The 16,095-nt window shown below is 48.6% G+C and overlaps 1 protein-coding gene across 1 annotated transcript in view; it reads right to left on the reverse strand.

Moving 5' to 3' along the window:
- Positions 1-91: 91 nt before the first annotated feature.
- The window catches only part of NPFFR1 (neuropeptide FF receptor 1), a 40,517-nt gene continuing 24,513 nt past the window's right edge, over positions 92-16,095 (reverse strand). Inside the window, 3 exon segments of the mRNA XM_089897614.1 lie at positions 92-11,285; positions 11,287-11,943; positions 15,169-15,268. Coding sequence (XP_089753740.1) covers positions 11,078-11,285; positions 11,287-11,943; positions 15,169-15,268 — 965 coding nt within the window. The 3' untranslated portion in view covers positions 92-11,077.

Below are 16,095 nucleotides of genomic sequence, written 5' to 3' on the forward strand. Positions count from 1 at the left end.
CAGCCCCGCCCCCTCGGGCCGCGCCTCCGCGGACCTCCCCTCAGCTCCCAGGCTGGGCCACGTGGCTGGCGGCAGGCTCTGGCTGAGTGATCCGTCTGGGCTGGCGGGCTTTGGGGCACTGACGGAGGTTGTTAACACGTTCTCAGCTTCGACCGGCTAAGAATTGACCGTCGACCTTTCGCCTCTCACGCACACTGGAAATTCACCTTTGACTCACACACCCTTCTCCGCAGAGTAATTCCTTATCTCAAAAGACGTTTAGGAGTCAGCTGCTTTACCTGGCAATCCCTGCCAAGCAGTCTTAAAGGTGAGCGGTTTTCTGATCCTTTTAAGCAAAGTTAAGACATATTACTGACACCTGTAATGGCTACCAGCTGGGTAGCAGCTCCATCACTTTCTAGTGTATGACATGGAGCAAACTGCTGTTAACCTCTGTGACTCAGTTTCTCACCTGGGAAATGGAGATGTTAATAGTAACGATTTCAGGGGTTGCTGGGATGATGAACTGAGTTGATACACGTCAAGAGCTGGAGGAAGAGCCTGGCTTGTTGTAAGCGCTCGGGAAGTGTAAATTGTTATTCCCACTCTCCCCAGTGGAGGATTCAGTCTGCTCCCCCGGCTTGCCCAACCCTCCCCACGTCCCCTAGGACTTCAGATGGAAGCAGTGGGATAGTCCAGGCGTGAGCTCATAGTCCCCTGAGGACATTTCCTCAGGTGCAAGCTCCTTGAAACTTGTTTTTATACCACTGTTCCATGGTGTCAGGCCAGACCCCAAAAGCTAAAGTCAGTTGAGGTTGTGGGCAGATATTTGCATCACTTACTTCCCCAGTTGTATGTGGGTTTTTTTGGTTTTTTTTTTTGTATATTTCAGAATCCTCAAATTAGGCAATTATTATTCACCAATTTGATTACAAAATTATTTCGAAGAATGCCTAGTTTCATTCAAAATTTTTGATGGGCTGGTCTTCTTTAAATGATCTTGATTTTCTAGAGCATTAAAGATAATGTGCCTCTATGACATTTTGACTTAAACTCTTTTTTTTTTCAAATCAATATCTATTATATAAAATGAGGTGCTCCCTGTAGTAAATGAAAACGTAGTAAGATAATTTTCCAGTTAGTGTTCCTCCCTTATCTCCAGCCAGACTCCCATTAATCTTCAGAAGGTCATGACTCACTGACCTTTTGAACACTACACCACACATCTTTACTGTAGTTAGAACACAAGGGCAGGAAAACAAAATAGTAGAGCAGTAGTTTAGTCAGTAATGCAACGCATTACTGAAAGCTAAGGGAATCTCTGCAGAGTGAACACTAAGTAGGCTCATGTTCAGAGAGTTTCTTAAAAGGATGCTCTTCCGACTGAACTGTGCCGTCAATTTTCTACCTTTGAGCAGATGGAGCTAGTTTTCTGGGAAAACCCCAGAATCTCATCTGTGATGACTTGTGAACAGACAGAAATGATGCAATAGTGTGCCACACGCACTTTCCCTTTTGCTTCCTGCCAGGTCAGAGCAAGCAAATAAAGTCTTGCTGACCTCTGGACTTGCATGCTAGCTCTTGTATCGAATGTATTCAGAGAGCCAATCAGTACCAACTCCAGTAAAAAGCCAAGCCCTGCCTTAGCTGGGGCAGAAGTCAGTGCTTTGTAACTTTCCCTTGCAGGCAAGGTTGGTGAACCCCACAGGCCCTTTGACCTTGTTCTCTTTCTCATGTCTCCCTGGGGCCTAGCACAGTACCTGGCCTAGAGTAGGTGTTTAATGACTCTTTGCTGGACCAACAGATAGAGGAATTAATGAAAAAGAGGGCAAAAATACCTTCTTAAGTATAACAGTTTGACAAAGGATGAACCCAACTGTTCTCAAACGTTGTCTTTCTTGCTCTGTGACCAAACCAGTGGCCCTTTTCAGTCCACATCCTTTTTGCTGTGGTTGACCCTGTTAGGCACTTCCAATTTCCTGATGCACTCTCTCTTCCTTGGCTTGTGACTACATGTCCTTCTGACATCCCTCCTACTTCTCTGGCCACTTATTTCTCATTTTCCCCTTTAGCCTTCTCTGCATCCCTTCATCTTTTTTTTTTCTTCTTTTTTCTGGCCGCACCGCACTAGTATGTGGGATCTTAGTTCCCCGACCAGGGATCAAACCCACACCCCCTGCAGTGGAAGCTTGGAGTCCTAACCACTGGACCACCAAGGAAGTCCCATTCATCCCTTCATCTTGATCGTCACTGTCTTTCTAACATCTCATGTTCTCTCACTCTAGAGATACCCTCTCCCTAGGTTACCTTATGTATATATTTGGTGTCAACTACCACCTCTAGGTCCTATAACAGGAAAACTTTCAAATGTGTAACTCTGTTTTATTTAACACTTGTGACTATTGTCTGTGCTAGGTGGTAGGGATGTAGTGCTTTGAAAGACATAGTTTGGGCCCTCACAGAACTTATAGTTTGAAGGGAAGACAATCTTCAGCAAATACGTCCAAAAAGTTTGGATAAGTAGAGGGAGTTCCCTGGTGGCCTAGTGGTTGGGATTCCAGGCTTTCACTGCCACAGCCTGGGTTCAATCCCTGGTCGAGGAACTGAGATCCCCCAAGCTGTGGGGTGCTGCCCAAAAAATGGTTTGGATAAGTAGAGTGATAAAGGAAGTACAAGGCATTGCCTTGTGGGAGCAGAGAACCTCTCCAAGGAAGTGACCCTTAATCTGTGACCTGAAAGATGACAAGGAGTTAATAAAGCAAAAGGGACAAGGTAGAAGCCAGAAAGAGACTATGAAGAGATGTGGTCAGAGTTAAATGGTGGAGGGCCTTGGAAGGCATGACATGGGGGTTGAACTTTTTCCAAAAGAGAAATGAAAAACCTAGAAGGGGTTTTTAGCAGGAAAGTGACATGTCAGAATTGCTTTTAAAAGTGGCTCTGTCAGCAGCTTGAAGCCTGGATTGAATTTTAGCAAGAACAGAGGCAGGGAGAACAATGAGAAGGCTGCTGCAGTGGCCCAGGTAAAAGATGATGGTGGTGCCATGGACTTGGGTGGCAAAAGAGATGAGTGATTACAGAGCTGTGTTCAAGGTAGAATCAATGGAATTGATCATTGGTTGGACAGAGTGGAAGATGAGGAAGATGGATTTGAGGATGATTTCTAGGTTTCTGGCTACGACAACTGGTTGAATGGTGTGTCGTTTACTGAGATAGTTTGGTTAGGATGGAGGGTAAGCAAAATGATGGCTTTAGTTTTGAATATTATAGCAAACACTGCTAGTTGCCTGCCCAGTAACCATATTACCTCCTCCTTTCTAAGAGAATCCTAAATTTGTTCAGGAACTTACTCCTCTATACATACCTTTGCTTCAGAGCAGCCAGCCCCTCCACTGTCTTCAAGGAATGCATTTCATTTTATTATTCTTTTTATTGAAATATAGTTGATTTACAATGTTGTATTAGTTTCAGGTGTACAGCAAAGTGATTCAGTTATACATATATATCTGTCTATTCTTTTTCAGCTTCTTTCCCCTTATATATTATTACAAAATATTCCTCGTGCTATACAGTAAGTCCTTGTTGGTTATCTATTTTATATATAGTAGAGTGTATATGTTAATCCCAAACTCCTAATTTATCCCTCCGCCCTCCCCCTGCAAAAGAATGCATTTTAAATAAACTAAGACAATCATGGTTGTCGGTATTTGTTTCAGGCATGCAAATGTGATACAGTTCTGTCCAGCGGGATGAAGGGAAGGCTGCCCAGTGTTTCCAGAAAAGGTTTTATCTTAAAAGGAGAGTATACTCCTGAATGCTTGTTGTTTGAAGCCACAGAAATTTTAGAGGTTGTTATAGCAGCGTAATCTAGCCAAAGCCCGGCTAACGCAAATAACTGAAACTGCTGCAGCCCTCTTATGAGGCATTAACCACCAAGAGCGTTTGCCTGAGACAGAACCAAGCTGACATGCAGAGATTAGCAAAGCAAATGATGGAAAGAACTTGAATTCTTAAGATATCTTTGAGCTATTGACTTAACCAAGCCTGGAGTTAGTTTTCCTCTGAATCTCTTATTGCATTAGATAACAAATTTCAGAGTTTAAACCAGTTAAATTGGGTATTTCTGTTACTTGAAGTCAAAATATCTTGGCTAAAATAGACTAATAGCCTGAAAAAGGAATGAAATCCTAACACATGCTACAGCAGAGGGGAAGACAGAGGGCAGTGGGGAGTGATTATTCCTCTAACTGAGAGTGATTTAACACCACCACTGGCTATGTGACAGATAAGCTAATTTGCCCAAATCAAGCTTGGGTTTTTCCACGCACATTCATTTGGTTGCTTGCACGTGACAACAGCAGCATTTGTTGGTTATGGGATTCAAAGGCCTGCGCATTGCAGTTACTAAGAGAACACAAACAGCTCAAGGTGGGACCTGACAGCCAGTTCAGCAGCTTTCACCTCATCAATGACCACAAGGCAGAGGAGTCCAAAGGATGATTTCTTTCAGCCCATGGCTGCCACGAAGGCTTGATGCTTGATGTGGTATTGGATCAGACTAAATGCACATCGTTTACTTAAACTGCTGGTATTCCTTCCATCTCAGATCTGTGGAAGCCACTGAATGTGATGGAAATGTGGTCCTACAGCTACAACAGCAGTCTGGAGCCTGTGGCTGGCTGGTTTTATTTTTAGGATTAAAGGGGATCTCCATCAAGCCTCTTTGTTTTATTCTGAACCTCAGTTTCCCAAATATAGGAAGGAGAATTCACAGCAGCTTGAGGGAGTGGCAAAAATCTGGGCTTCCTGGTCAGATGCGCCAGGATTTGAGTCAGCTTCAGCACCGTCTAGTTATATGACCTACGGTAAGTTACTTAACTCTTTGAGACTTGGTTTTTCCATCTATAATATTGGAATAATAAGAAATACCTGTTTATGTAATTACTTCATTCAACAGACATTTATTATTGGGTGTCTCCAACGTACGAGGCAGTGCCCTAGATCTGAGTCCACAAAAGTGAGTGAAATAGACATAGCTCCTGTTCTCATGGAGCTTATGCTCTGTTGTGAGAAATAAATAACAGACACAAAGCACTTAGTACTGTGCCACTGTGCCTGGCTTTTAACAAGCACTCGGTAAATGTTTTGAGTTGACCAGAAATGTAATTATTGAAATTCAGTACCATTTTGATGTGCATGACCTCCTTTCTCATGCTCCCTCTCCTATCTCAGGGCCTTTGCACATGATATTCTCTGTCTGGGTTGTTCTTTCCTCAGCTATTCACATGCTCCCTCTCTCACTTCATTCATATCTATATTCAAATCTCGCCTCCTCAGAGAGGCCATTCCCAATCACTTATTAAAATAGCCCTCCATCCCTACCACATTCTACCCACAGGATCCTTTCAAAGGATCTATCTTGCTTTAAACCCATTCTTGATTGGTTTAAAAATCCTCTGTTAGTGATAAATTCCTATTAGATTCAGGGCAAATTTTTGTACTAAAGTCTCTACAATGTAATCATATCATAGAATTACATTTCAATATAATCATATTTCTAAAGATAGGTTTCAAAACACTTTAAATAAAATAAGAATGACCGGGACTTCCCTGGTGGTGCAGTGGTTAAGAATCCGCCTGCCTATGCAGGGGACACGGGTTCAAGTCCTGGTCTGTGAGGATCCCACATGCCACGGGGTGGCTGAGCTCGTGCGCCACAACTAGTGAAGCCCACGTGACTGGAGCCCATGCTCTGCAACAAGGAGGGGCCACTGCAATGAAGAGTGGCCCCCACTCGCCGCAACTGGAGAAAGCCCATGCACAGCAATGAAGACCCAATGCAGCCATAAATAAATAAATAAATAAATAAATAAATAAATAAATAAAATAAGAATGACCAATAAGCATATGAAAAGATGCCCGGAATCCCTAGTCATCAGGAAAGTTTTTTATTTTTTTAAATTTTTATTTATTTTTGGCTGCATTGGGTCTTCATTGCTGTACGTGGGCTTTCCTCTAGTTGCAGCGAGCAGGGGCTACTCTTCATTGCGGTTGCTCGGGCTTCTCATTGCGGTGGCTTCTCTTGTTGTGGAGCACAGGCTCTAGGCGTGGGCTTCAGTAGTTGTGGCACGCAGGCTCAGTAGTTGTGGCTCGCAGGCTCTAGAGCGCAGACTCAGTAGTTGTGGCTCACGGGCTTAGCTGCTCTGCGGCATGTGGGATCTTCCCGGACCAGGGCTCGAACCCACGTCCCCTGCATTGGCAGGCGGATTCTTAACCACTGCACCACCAGGGAAGTCCCAGGAAAGTTTTTCAAACACTGATTCTATTAAGTGTTGGCAAGAACAGCTAGAATTCTCATACACTGCTGATGGGAATGCAAAATGGCACAGCAACTTTGGAAAACACTTCAGCAGTTTCTTGCATAGTTAAAACTATACACTTACAACCCAGCCAACCCACTCCTAGGTATTTACCCAAGAGAACTGAAAACATATATACATATAAAGACATATATGAATGTTCATAGCAGCATTATTCATAATTCATAAATTCACAAAAACTGGTAACAACCTAAATGTCTATCAACTGATGAATGGACAAATAAAAGATCATATAGCCATACAATGGAATACTACTCAGCAATAAAAAGGAACAAACTACTGATTCATGCTGCAACATGGATGAAGCTCAAAAGCATTATTCTGAGTGAAAGAAGTCAGGCTCAGAAAGCTACACACCATATTGTTCCAAGCATCTGACCTTCCAAAATCAGATGAGTAGTTATCTGGGGCAGGGAGGTGGGGAGAGGGTTGACTACAAATTGGCACCAGGGAATTTGGGGGGGATGCTGGAAGTACCTTGATTGTAGTGGTGATTACACAACTGTATACAATAGCTAAAACTCATCAAAATGTACAGTTAAGATGGGTGAATTTTATTGTGTGCAAATTATGCCTTAATAAAGCTGTTATAAAATTTTAAAACATATATATGCATAGAAAATGATTCCATACTTATCTCTTGTGGTGGGATTTGGGTGCTTTTTATTTTCTTCTCTTTCCTTATCTAAATTTTGTAAAATTTCCACAATGGAGTATTTGTGTAGAGAGAGAAAAACACCAACAATAAAATGCCAGAAACATAAATAATTGGCTTGTTCAACGAGAAGTCTATTGCTGATTCCACATTGTTTGCTTGCAGTGAAGCCCATTTGGGTCACCTCCTTCTCATCTATCTTTCCTCAGTGGCACTTCTGAGGGCTGAGCTGAGGAAACAGATGCAAAAAGGTACAGAGCTTAATAGCAATGCTTTGTCCATCCAGCTCTCAGTTTGGCTGTCACCTGGATTTTTGGATGAATACACAGAAGACTAATGATAGGGGGGCTGTCATCCTAGTTGCCAACTCTGTCCTCTATTCCAACCTAAGTCAACTCATGTGTCCTCCAGGCCCCAAGAGAAAGTCCTCGGCAGAGGGCTGGGCAGATTATGGTTTTTGGGGTCCAGGCCGGGCATCTGCCTCCAGCTCACGTTGGTCTGTTGAGTGCTGCATGGTCTTGGTCAAGTCAAGAGGCCATTCCTCAGTGGAGACCCACGATTAGAATGATCGCTCATGCTGCAAACGGCAGGACAGGATGCGGAGTCCCTTCAAGAGCTTCGCTGGGGTGGGGACGCTCAGGGTCAACAGGCCTCTGGCCCTTTTCCCCTATCACACATCCAGTTCATTTCCAAACGTGCTGCCTATGAAAGGGCAATCACCTTAGGCGACCCAACCAGCTTGTAGGCAAAGGATAGCACATGGGGTGAAATCCATATTGCTTGCCCTTGTGTGCCTTGGGGTAACTGGACAAGGCCCCTGACAGGGCCCAGGTGTTTGCTGGGTCACAGGATTCCAGCCAGGATAATAAACCTACACTTATAAAAATACCTTCATAAAATATGACCTCATGGAGGGAGCATACAATTTTCTAGCTACTCTAGTCAAGAAGTAAAGCCCAACAGAAGCTCAGAGCAGATGGGGTGGACACAGGGGAATGAGACAAATCATAGCTTTCCTTGAGCCTCAGCTTCATCACCCATAAATGCCGAGTTGGGAAAGATCCTGGGTCCCAACCTGCAGCATCTGTCCTCAGGGCTCACACACACCCTATCTTCAGGAGCTACTTCCAATATCTTGAAACTCCACACATTATTCACAATAGTCAAAATGAGGAAGCAACCCAAATATCCATCGATGGATGAATGGATGACCGGCATATACATATAATGGAATATTATCCAGCCTTTGAGAGGAAGGAAATTATGCACCTACTACGATATGGATGAACCTTGAAGACATTATGCTAAGTGAAACAAGCCGATCACAAAAGAACAAATCCTGTATGATTTCACCTGCATGAGGTACCTAGGGTAATCAAATTCACTGAGACAAAGTAGAATGGTGGTTACCAGGGGCAGGGAGGAATGGGGAGTTATTGTTTAATGGGTACAGAATTGCAGTTTGGGATGTTAAAAAAAATTCTGGAAACGGATAGTGGTGATGGTTACACAGCAATGCAAAGGCACTTAACGCCACTGAACTGTACACTTAAAAATGGTTACATGGTAACTTTTATGTTGTATATATTTTGCCACATACACAAAAAAACAGACATTCCACAGGTACCCACAAGGCCTCACCCCTCATGAAAGCATCAAGTCATGCCTGATTCAAATCAAATCTGAACCAGCAGGCATAGCCTTTGACAGATTTTTTTTAAAGAAATAACCGTAACAGCAAATATATGAATTATGGCCTAGTGCAGGTTTGTTTTGTTTTGTTTTTTGTTTTGGCAGGCCCAATCTTTCAAAGCATGGCATCTTTGGGGGGAAGTAAAACAAAGGGGCCTTGATAGAAGTTTGGCTTGGGTGAGTGCCCTGGTCTCCCCTCAGCTGTAAAGGCAGTGATTTTGTGGTTGGGGAGACCATGCTAAGGGAGAAACACACACCAGAGGAGAGACCAGACAGTGTCTCCCAACAGATTCCCCCCTGCCACAGGGACAAGCATTTGGGTTTAAGAGGGCCCTTTCTCTGGTCTATTTTTAGAGCCTGGAGTCAGAGTTCTTTACAGCAAGCAGCCAGGAATCCTCTGGCCTATGTGACACAGAACACTGATACAGCACCAGAAATGGGGCCCACACATGCACTACCTAATGAGGGACAGGATGGCACACCCTTTCCTAAGACCCTCATCCATCACTCCCAGACACCTTGACCAGGGTGGGGTCATGATGGATCTTGGCAGCCTGCTCAGTACATGGGTCATAGAGAGCATACACAGAACAGCTCAGGCCAGATATTACAAGAGTAAATACAATAGACTCTCATTTCCCAGACCAGGAGCTTGAGGGTGGGGATTCTGGTTCTGTGAGCATTCTGGTTCACCATCAGGCAAAAAGTCTTTGTGGGAATTTCCAGCTCTCCTCCCCAATCCACCTTCCTTGAAAAGAAGGAAGGGGCGTGGGAAGAAACCAGAAGACAAATTCTAACCCAAACCCTGCCCCTCTGTGGCTCGTGACCTTGGTCCCTTTGAGCCTCAGTTACTTTGTAAAACAGCAACATCTCCTTCAGCCTCATTTGTATGGATCAGATGAGACTGTCTGGCGACATGCTCGGAGAACACACTGTACAGTGGCTTAGGAATTTTCTTCTGCCCCTACATCTAGTACTTAGAATGGAGTAAACAGGGTTAAGTCTTAAGTCATCGTGTGTCGATTAAGGAGACTACTGGAGCCTCGGAGTCACATTCTCTGCCCTGGAAATGTTTCTTTTTTATTCACTAAAATTCTGGCAGCAGTGCGTTTTCTATAGAGATGAGGGGGAAATACCCAGTTAACTGCAGATTACTGGAGCCGTGCAAGGATCACAAGGTGATCCCAATTCCTCCCACCTCCTGGAGAGAAGCCTCTCTCTTCAAGGTGATGCAGATATGCTGGGTGAGAGCCAGAGCAAACAAGGGATGGTCCCCATCCCTTTTTAGGGCACACAAGTTATCCATGACAGGGAGAGGTTTAGTGTTTGTCATCCCAGAGGCCCCAGAAGACACCATAGCTTTGGTTGGCCAACTTCTCCCCTGCAGTCCCCTGGAAGGAGCAGGGGAAGAGGCCTTGGGGAAGGCTTATACTTGCAGCTCCAGTGAGCAGATGTGTTTCGGAAGGCTGAAACTGGGTGCTATGCCCTACCTTCCTCCTGTCCATGAATAAATAAACTGATGCTTCTTGTGGCCTTGCAGCTGCCTGTCGCACTGTGAGCTCTCACCTGGGCCGCCGTGATGGTGGTGGGCCCTATGAGTAGAGGAGGGAGGACAGAGACCCACCCTTCTCTGGGTTCAGACCCAGAGTGCCTGAAACTGATGCAGCCTCCCCAGGGCTAGTTCCGCAGCTGCTCATACATGACGTCCTGTAAATGGTACTTTGGGGAGAAGAGAATGGCCCTGGACACTTCCTGGAACAAACAAGACAAACCTACACAGAACACACTATGTTCTGGGAAGGGATCAGGGGAGTGGCTTCAATCATACATACAGGACACCAGGACGTGGACACCAAGCATCCGATGGACAGGCCAGCCTTGCTTTTCACTTTTTCCCAGCTGCCTAATTAGGATTTACACTTTTCACTGTGTTCACCTTCCGGGGGTCCTTCTGGAGACAGCTGGAGATGGTCAAAACCATCAGGCACTGGAGGCACATAGACTCCTGTAGGGTTTCCAGCTGAGACTGGGCTAGCCGCATCTCTTCTAGCCTCAGTTTCACGTCTTCAGAAGGGGGATGAAAAACCCCTATTCTGAAAGCGTTTTGAGAATTCAGTGAGATGATGCCGGTGGCTTCTACCACACAGAAGGGTTTTCGGGGAATAAGGCTCCTCTCCCCTTACCCTCCTTTGCCTCTGTTTGAGGGGGGAGGTGGCAGAGAAGATTCCACTAGCAACTAACTGCTCACTGCCTTGTATTTGAGAGGGAGGCACATGGTACCCTCTGCTAACACCACACCAGGCCGCTAGCATGCCTGGGTGTCACGTGTCCAGCCGGGGCCCTCGGGTTCAGGGGCCGGCCCTCCATGTCCCACTCAAACGCCCCAGGCTGGTATGGTGAGGGGTGTATGGGAAAAGCCGGGACCCTCGGCGGCCAAGCCAGGGGGGGCCACGTGGCCACTGTGCAGCTGGAGGCGGCCGGGCCTGGGGGCCCCGCTGCTCGAGCCCGACTTGGAGGTTAGGCCCGAGTCGCTGGGCTGCACCTCCACGAAGACCCGCGTGCGCAGGAGCCCGCTGGGACGCCTCTCGGTGGCTCCCCCACGGCGGCGGGCAGAGCTGGGCGCGGAAGGCGGCCTGGAAGCCGCGGCGGAAGTTCTCGTTGAAGTAGCCGTAGATGATGGGGTTGGCGCTGCTGTTGAAGAAGGCCAGCCAGTGGGCTAAGGGGAAGGCGTAGACGGTGACCAGGTGCAGCTGCGGCTCGCTCAGCTGCCCGTAGTCGATGAGCAGCAGCAGGGCCCAGAGAGGCAGCCAGGACAGCGTGAAGAACAGCGCCACCATGACCAGCATGTGCACCACCCGGGCCCTGCGCCGGGCGCCGCGGCCGCCCTCCCCGGCTGCCTCCTCGCCGGCGCGCGCGGGCCCCGGGGCCTTGCACAGCTTGCGGGCGATGCGCGCGTACATGACCACGATCAGCGCCAGCGGCGCCAGGTAGATGTGCGAGAAGAGCACGGCCGTGTAGACCCTGCGCATGCCCTTCTCGGGCCAGGCCTCCCAGCACGAGTAGAGCGGGTAAGAGCGGTTGCGGGCGTCCACCATGAAGTGGTGCTCCTCGCGCGTGACGGTCAGCGTGACGGCCGAGGGGCACATGATGAACAGGGCCAGGGCCCAGATGACCGCAATGGTGACCAGCGCCTTCCGCAGGGTCAGCTTCTCGCGGAAAGGGTGCACGATGCAGCGGAACCTGCGGCGACGGAGGAAAAAGAAGCGGGGGTCTGGGCGGGTCCCAGTGGCCCCACGGATGAGAGCCATCCCCGATTGAGGGCGGAGGGCTGGGAGCGGGGGTAGGGGCACTCCACCTTCGACCTTGCACCTTAGGCGGCATCAAAGAAGGCTCAGATGTTAATTAAGTTCGTTTGCAAGCAAACTGGTTTCTCACCTGTTGGGGAGTCAGCTCCTCGGCTGAGTAGCCACGCAACAAAGGCAAAAGGAGGGTTTTACAAGAGCTGAATCCTGTTTGTGCACTTCGGGGGATAAACATTAGCTGGCAGGTGTAAGGTCGGATCTTAACAAAGGGCACCGCGAAACAGAGGAAAGCTTCAAGTGAGCTTTATTAGGGAGCGCTCCAGGGCGAGGTTCACTGGTCCGAGAGAAAGGGGCCAGAGAAGTCGCACCCGGGCGAGGGTTGGGCAAGATTTTACAGGGCAAGAAGGGAAAGGGGTGTGGTGAATCTGGGAGGGCGCAGGGTATTCCTTATTTGGTGGTCTTTTCGGGTATCCCGGGGGACCGTTAGTCCCGCCCCTCGAAAGGCGGGAAGGCTGGGCCGGGTGCAAAGTCCCCAGGTCAGTTTCTGGAACTGGGTGGTCCGGAGAGTTTCGGTCTGATGCAACCTGTGAATCTGATTGTGTTCCCCTGCCTCGGGCCAGTTGGCCTTACATCCCGACATCTTTGGTGTAATGGGGCGGCGTTCTGATCTCTGGCTACTTCATGCTGAATGGGGGCGTCGAAAGGGGAGTCGGGCGACCAGAGGTCCGAGGCTTAGGGGAGACCAGTGGGGGGGGTTCTGTAGGAAGCAAGGTGTAAGGGCCGAGGAGCATTTGGTTTGTGGCCACCCGAGAGACTTCCTCCACGCGCCTGCGAAGGAACCTAAGAAAACAGGGAGCGAGCGTGCTACGAAGAGGGTGCGGTCCGGGTTTGAAAGAGGGGTGTCAAAGAGTCTCTCTCTTGGTGGTTTGAAGGCTTCTATGACATGAGGGCAGGAATGGGATGGAAAACCCCCGGTGCCAGAGATGGGCAGGAGGGAAGCCGGGTTCCGGCGAGGGGAGAGATCAAGAGAAATAGCTGGGTTTTCAATGAACAGTAGGTGGAACTCCTGGATGTGGGAGGGGCCCAGAGGGAGAGAAACTTGTGGCTTAGGAGGTCGACCAGCCGGTGGGAGGAAAACACGGTTAGTGGGTGGGCCAGAGTCAGTTTGAGTGTTTGGTCAGTTCGGCTGCCGCTGCTAGGGCCCGAAGGCATGGTTGCCATCCCCGAATGGTTGGGTCTAGCTGTTTGGAGAGGTAAGCCACGGGGCGGTAGGAAGGCCCTACAGGCTGGGCAAGGAGTCCAGTGGCTATTCGCAGGTTGCAGAGCTATAAGTCCGCACATTCTGTCCTTGAGTAGGCCGATCGGGTAGGTGTATCAGAGAAAACAATTTTTAGCTGTTTATGGCTTCTCCAGAAAATCTTGGGGGTTCAGGTGTAGAGTCTACATGACAGGTTGTCCCTATGTCACCTTGGCCAGCGTACTTCCAACAGTGCCTCCACAGAATTAGGACAGACCTGCACCATTTCCTCATTAGGATGTCTCAGCAGTGATTATTATTACACCCTTAATTTACATCTGAGGAAACTGGGATTCAGAGGTGATAAGTAACTGGCTCAAGGTCACACAGCTAGCAAGTAGCAAGGACCAGCCTTGAACCCAGATTTGTGTTGCTCCACTGTGCCATATAAACCTGCAGCCGGAAACCCTCACTGTGCATTAGAATCTAGTGAAGCATTTAAAAAAATACCTGTGCCCAGTTCTCCTGGTCGAAGATGCCAATCTGATTAGTCTAAGAAAGTCATGGGGCGGTTTAGGAGCTGAACCTAGACTAGAACACAGGCCTAGAGCTGACTCCCAGCCATGTTGCTCTTTCTACTTCAGCAAACTGTGTCCTGCTCTGCCAACTCCCCACCCTTTCCCCCGCCTGACAACACTTTCTACTTTTCCCACAGCCAGTCTCAAGCCTTGTTTTCTCAACCTACCTGACTCTGGCCTACTGGTCTCATAGCATCACATACTTAAGGAATTGCCAGAGAACAAATAATTCTTAAAGCACGTAGTACTGGCTGTACATGCAATAGCACTTAATGGATGGAGGGGAATCCTGGGGCAGACCAGGAAGGCTTCCTGGAGGAGACAGGAACTTGAAGAATAGTCCAAACACTACTGGGAGACACTGCACACTCACCTATCGTTAACGATGACAACAAAATGAAGATCAGTGAAGGAGGACTTCCCCCACCACCAGTGGCCTTGCAGACAGGAACCCAGTTCTATCTCCCCAGCTGCCTACTTCACTGGGTCACAAAAGACTGGGTTTGATGAGGGCCAAAGTGGAGAGAGGATGAAGACACTAGATTCTAGAAAGCATGGAGCTAGTAGGTGCCCATGTTGGGAAGAAGACAAGGAGGAGGATGTGGGCGTAAGGAAGGAATAGAATAATATTAACAGCTGACATTTGGTCTCTGTGCCAGGTGGTGTGCATCAGCTTTACAAACAGAAGTTCACTGAAGCCTCCCAGCCACCCTGTAGGATATTTACCATTTTACAGATGAGAAGACTGAGACTCAGAGCAGTTAACTGACTTAACCAAGGTCATGCAGCTAGGCAGCCCTCCAGCTTACCTGCCTGCCTCCCTTGCCCTGGGGGAAGTGCCTGGAGTGAACCCTTATTGAAAGGGCTCATTGAGAGGGAGGATGGAGAGGAGGACCTACTGCAGTTGGGTCAGATGTGTTGCCTGCAAAGAAAGCCTCCTTGGTCCCTGGCTCCATTCCATTAGCAGACCCATGCTTATCAGAGAATCTGATGGAATCTGAGTCGGAAAGACCAGAAGTAGCTGGACACGGTGGAGATGGGGAATCAGGGACCTGCAAGGAGGCCTGCTGCTCAGGAAACAAGGACTGCCCCCAAGCTCCTCTTAGGGCCCAGGAATCCCTCTTAAACCTCCTCAGGAGCTGCCTCCGGGCCTTCCAGAAGGAGGTGGCAGTGTCCTCTGCAGTCCCCCAAGTCTAGAAGGCAGCCAGCCCCACAACCCTTCCCTCTGTGGCTCAGGATTCAGCCCCACCGACCACAGAGCAGCCCCGGCCTCCTGGCAGGCCCAGAAGTGGAGACAGCAGCTTGGCCTAGTGCCAGGCCCGGGATAACCAGACAGGAACCTTCTCACCTTTCCACGGCAATGGCCACCAGTGTGAAAACAGAAGCTGACACGGACATGCCCTGCACCAAGCCGCTCATCTTGCATGTGGCGTTGTCGAAGGGCCACCCTGCAATGACAGAAGCCACCAGAGTGAGAGATGCCTCATTCGCAGAGAGCCAGAGACCTCCGGCCATCGGGGCCAGTCTCCTCTGGCTTCCATCTTTCCTCCATGTCCTGCCAGGTCGTCATCCTGCCTCTGCTTACACACTTCCAGGAGTGAGGAACTGAGCAGCCAATACCACCGTGGACAGTCCTATTAGAGACAGTCTTTATACTGATCAGCGATTTCTCTCCATGAACTTTAGATCCATCCAGCCCTGCCTGGCTTTCTGCTCCCATAGCCCTGTTCCAGGTTCTAGGCCAGTGGTTCTCAGCCCTGGCTGCTCACTAGAATCAACGGAGAACTTGGAAAAGGACCAGTGCCCAGGCTCACACCAGACAACCGTATTTTCCAAATCTACCCAGGAGATTTGAGTGGCAGCCAAAGTTGAGAACCACTAGGACAGATCAAGCCTGACTGTCAGGCAGGGGGAGGTATAAGCAGCTCTAGCCCCTCCTACCTGATGTCCTCACTCTGATCCCCAAGCTTCTGCTTTCTCATGAGATCTGGGTCCCACCTGCTCTCAGGACTAGTAGCCAGGTCCACATCTTGGCTACCTGAGGCCGTGTGTTGGTAACTGCTTAGTGTTTCTGCCCCTCTAGGCCTGGGGGCAGGGCGGGGGGGCCCACCTTGTTCTTGTCTCTTGTGCCTGCAGACAGGAGTCATCTTCCAAGGCTGGGGTCTTCTTTCACCAACGGCCTCCCCCATGTTGATTTTCTGCCCACACACTTACTAGATGCCAGGCACTGACTCACTCAATCCTCACAGCAGCCCCATAATTCTCTCCTTTTTAC

The sequence above is a fragment of the Delphinapterus leucas genome, chromosome 16 (genome assembly GCF_059928025.1).
Source record: "Delphinapterus leucas isolate spDelLeu-1000000601 "Yukka" chromosome 16, BTC_Dleu_Yukka2, whole genome shotgun sequence".
Lineage (NCBI taxonomy): Eukaryota > Metazoa > Chordata > Mammalia > Artiodactyla > Monodontidae > Delphinapterus > Delphinapterus leucas.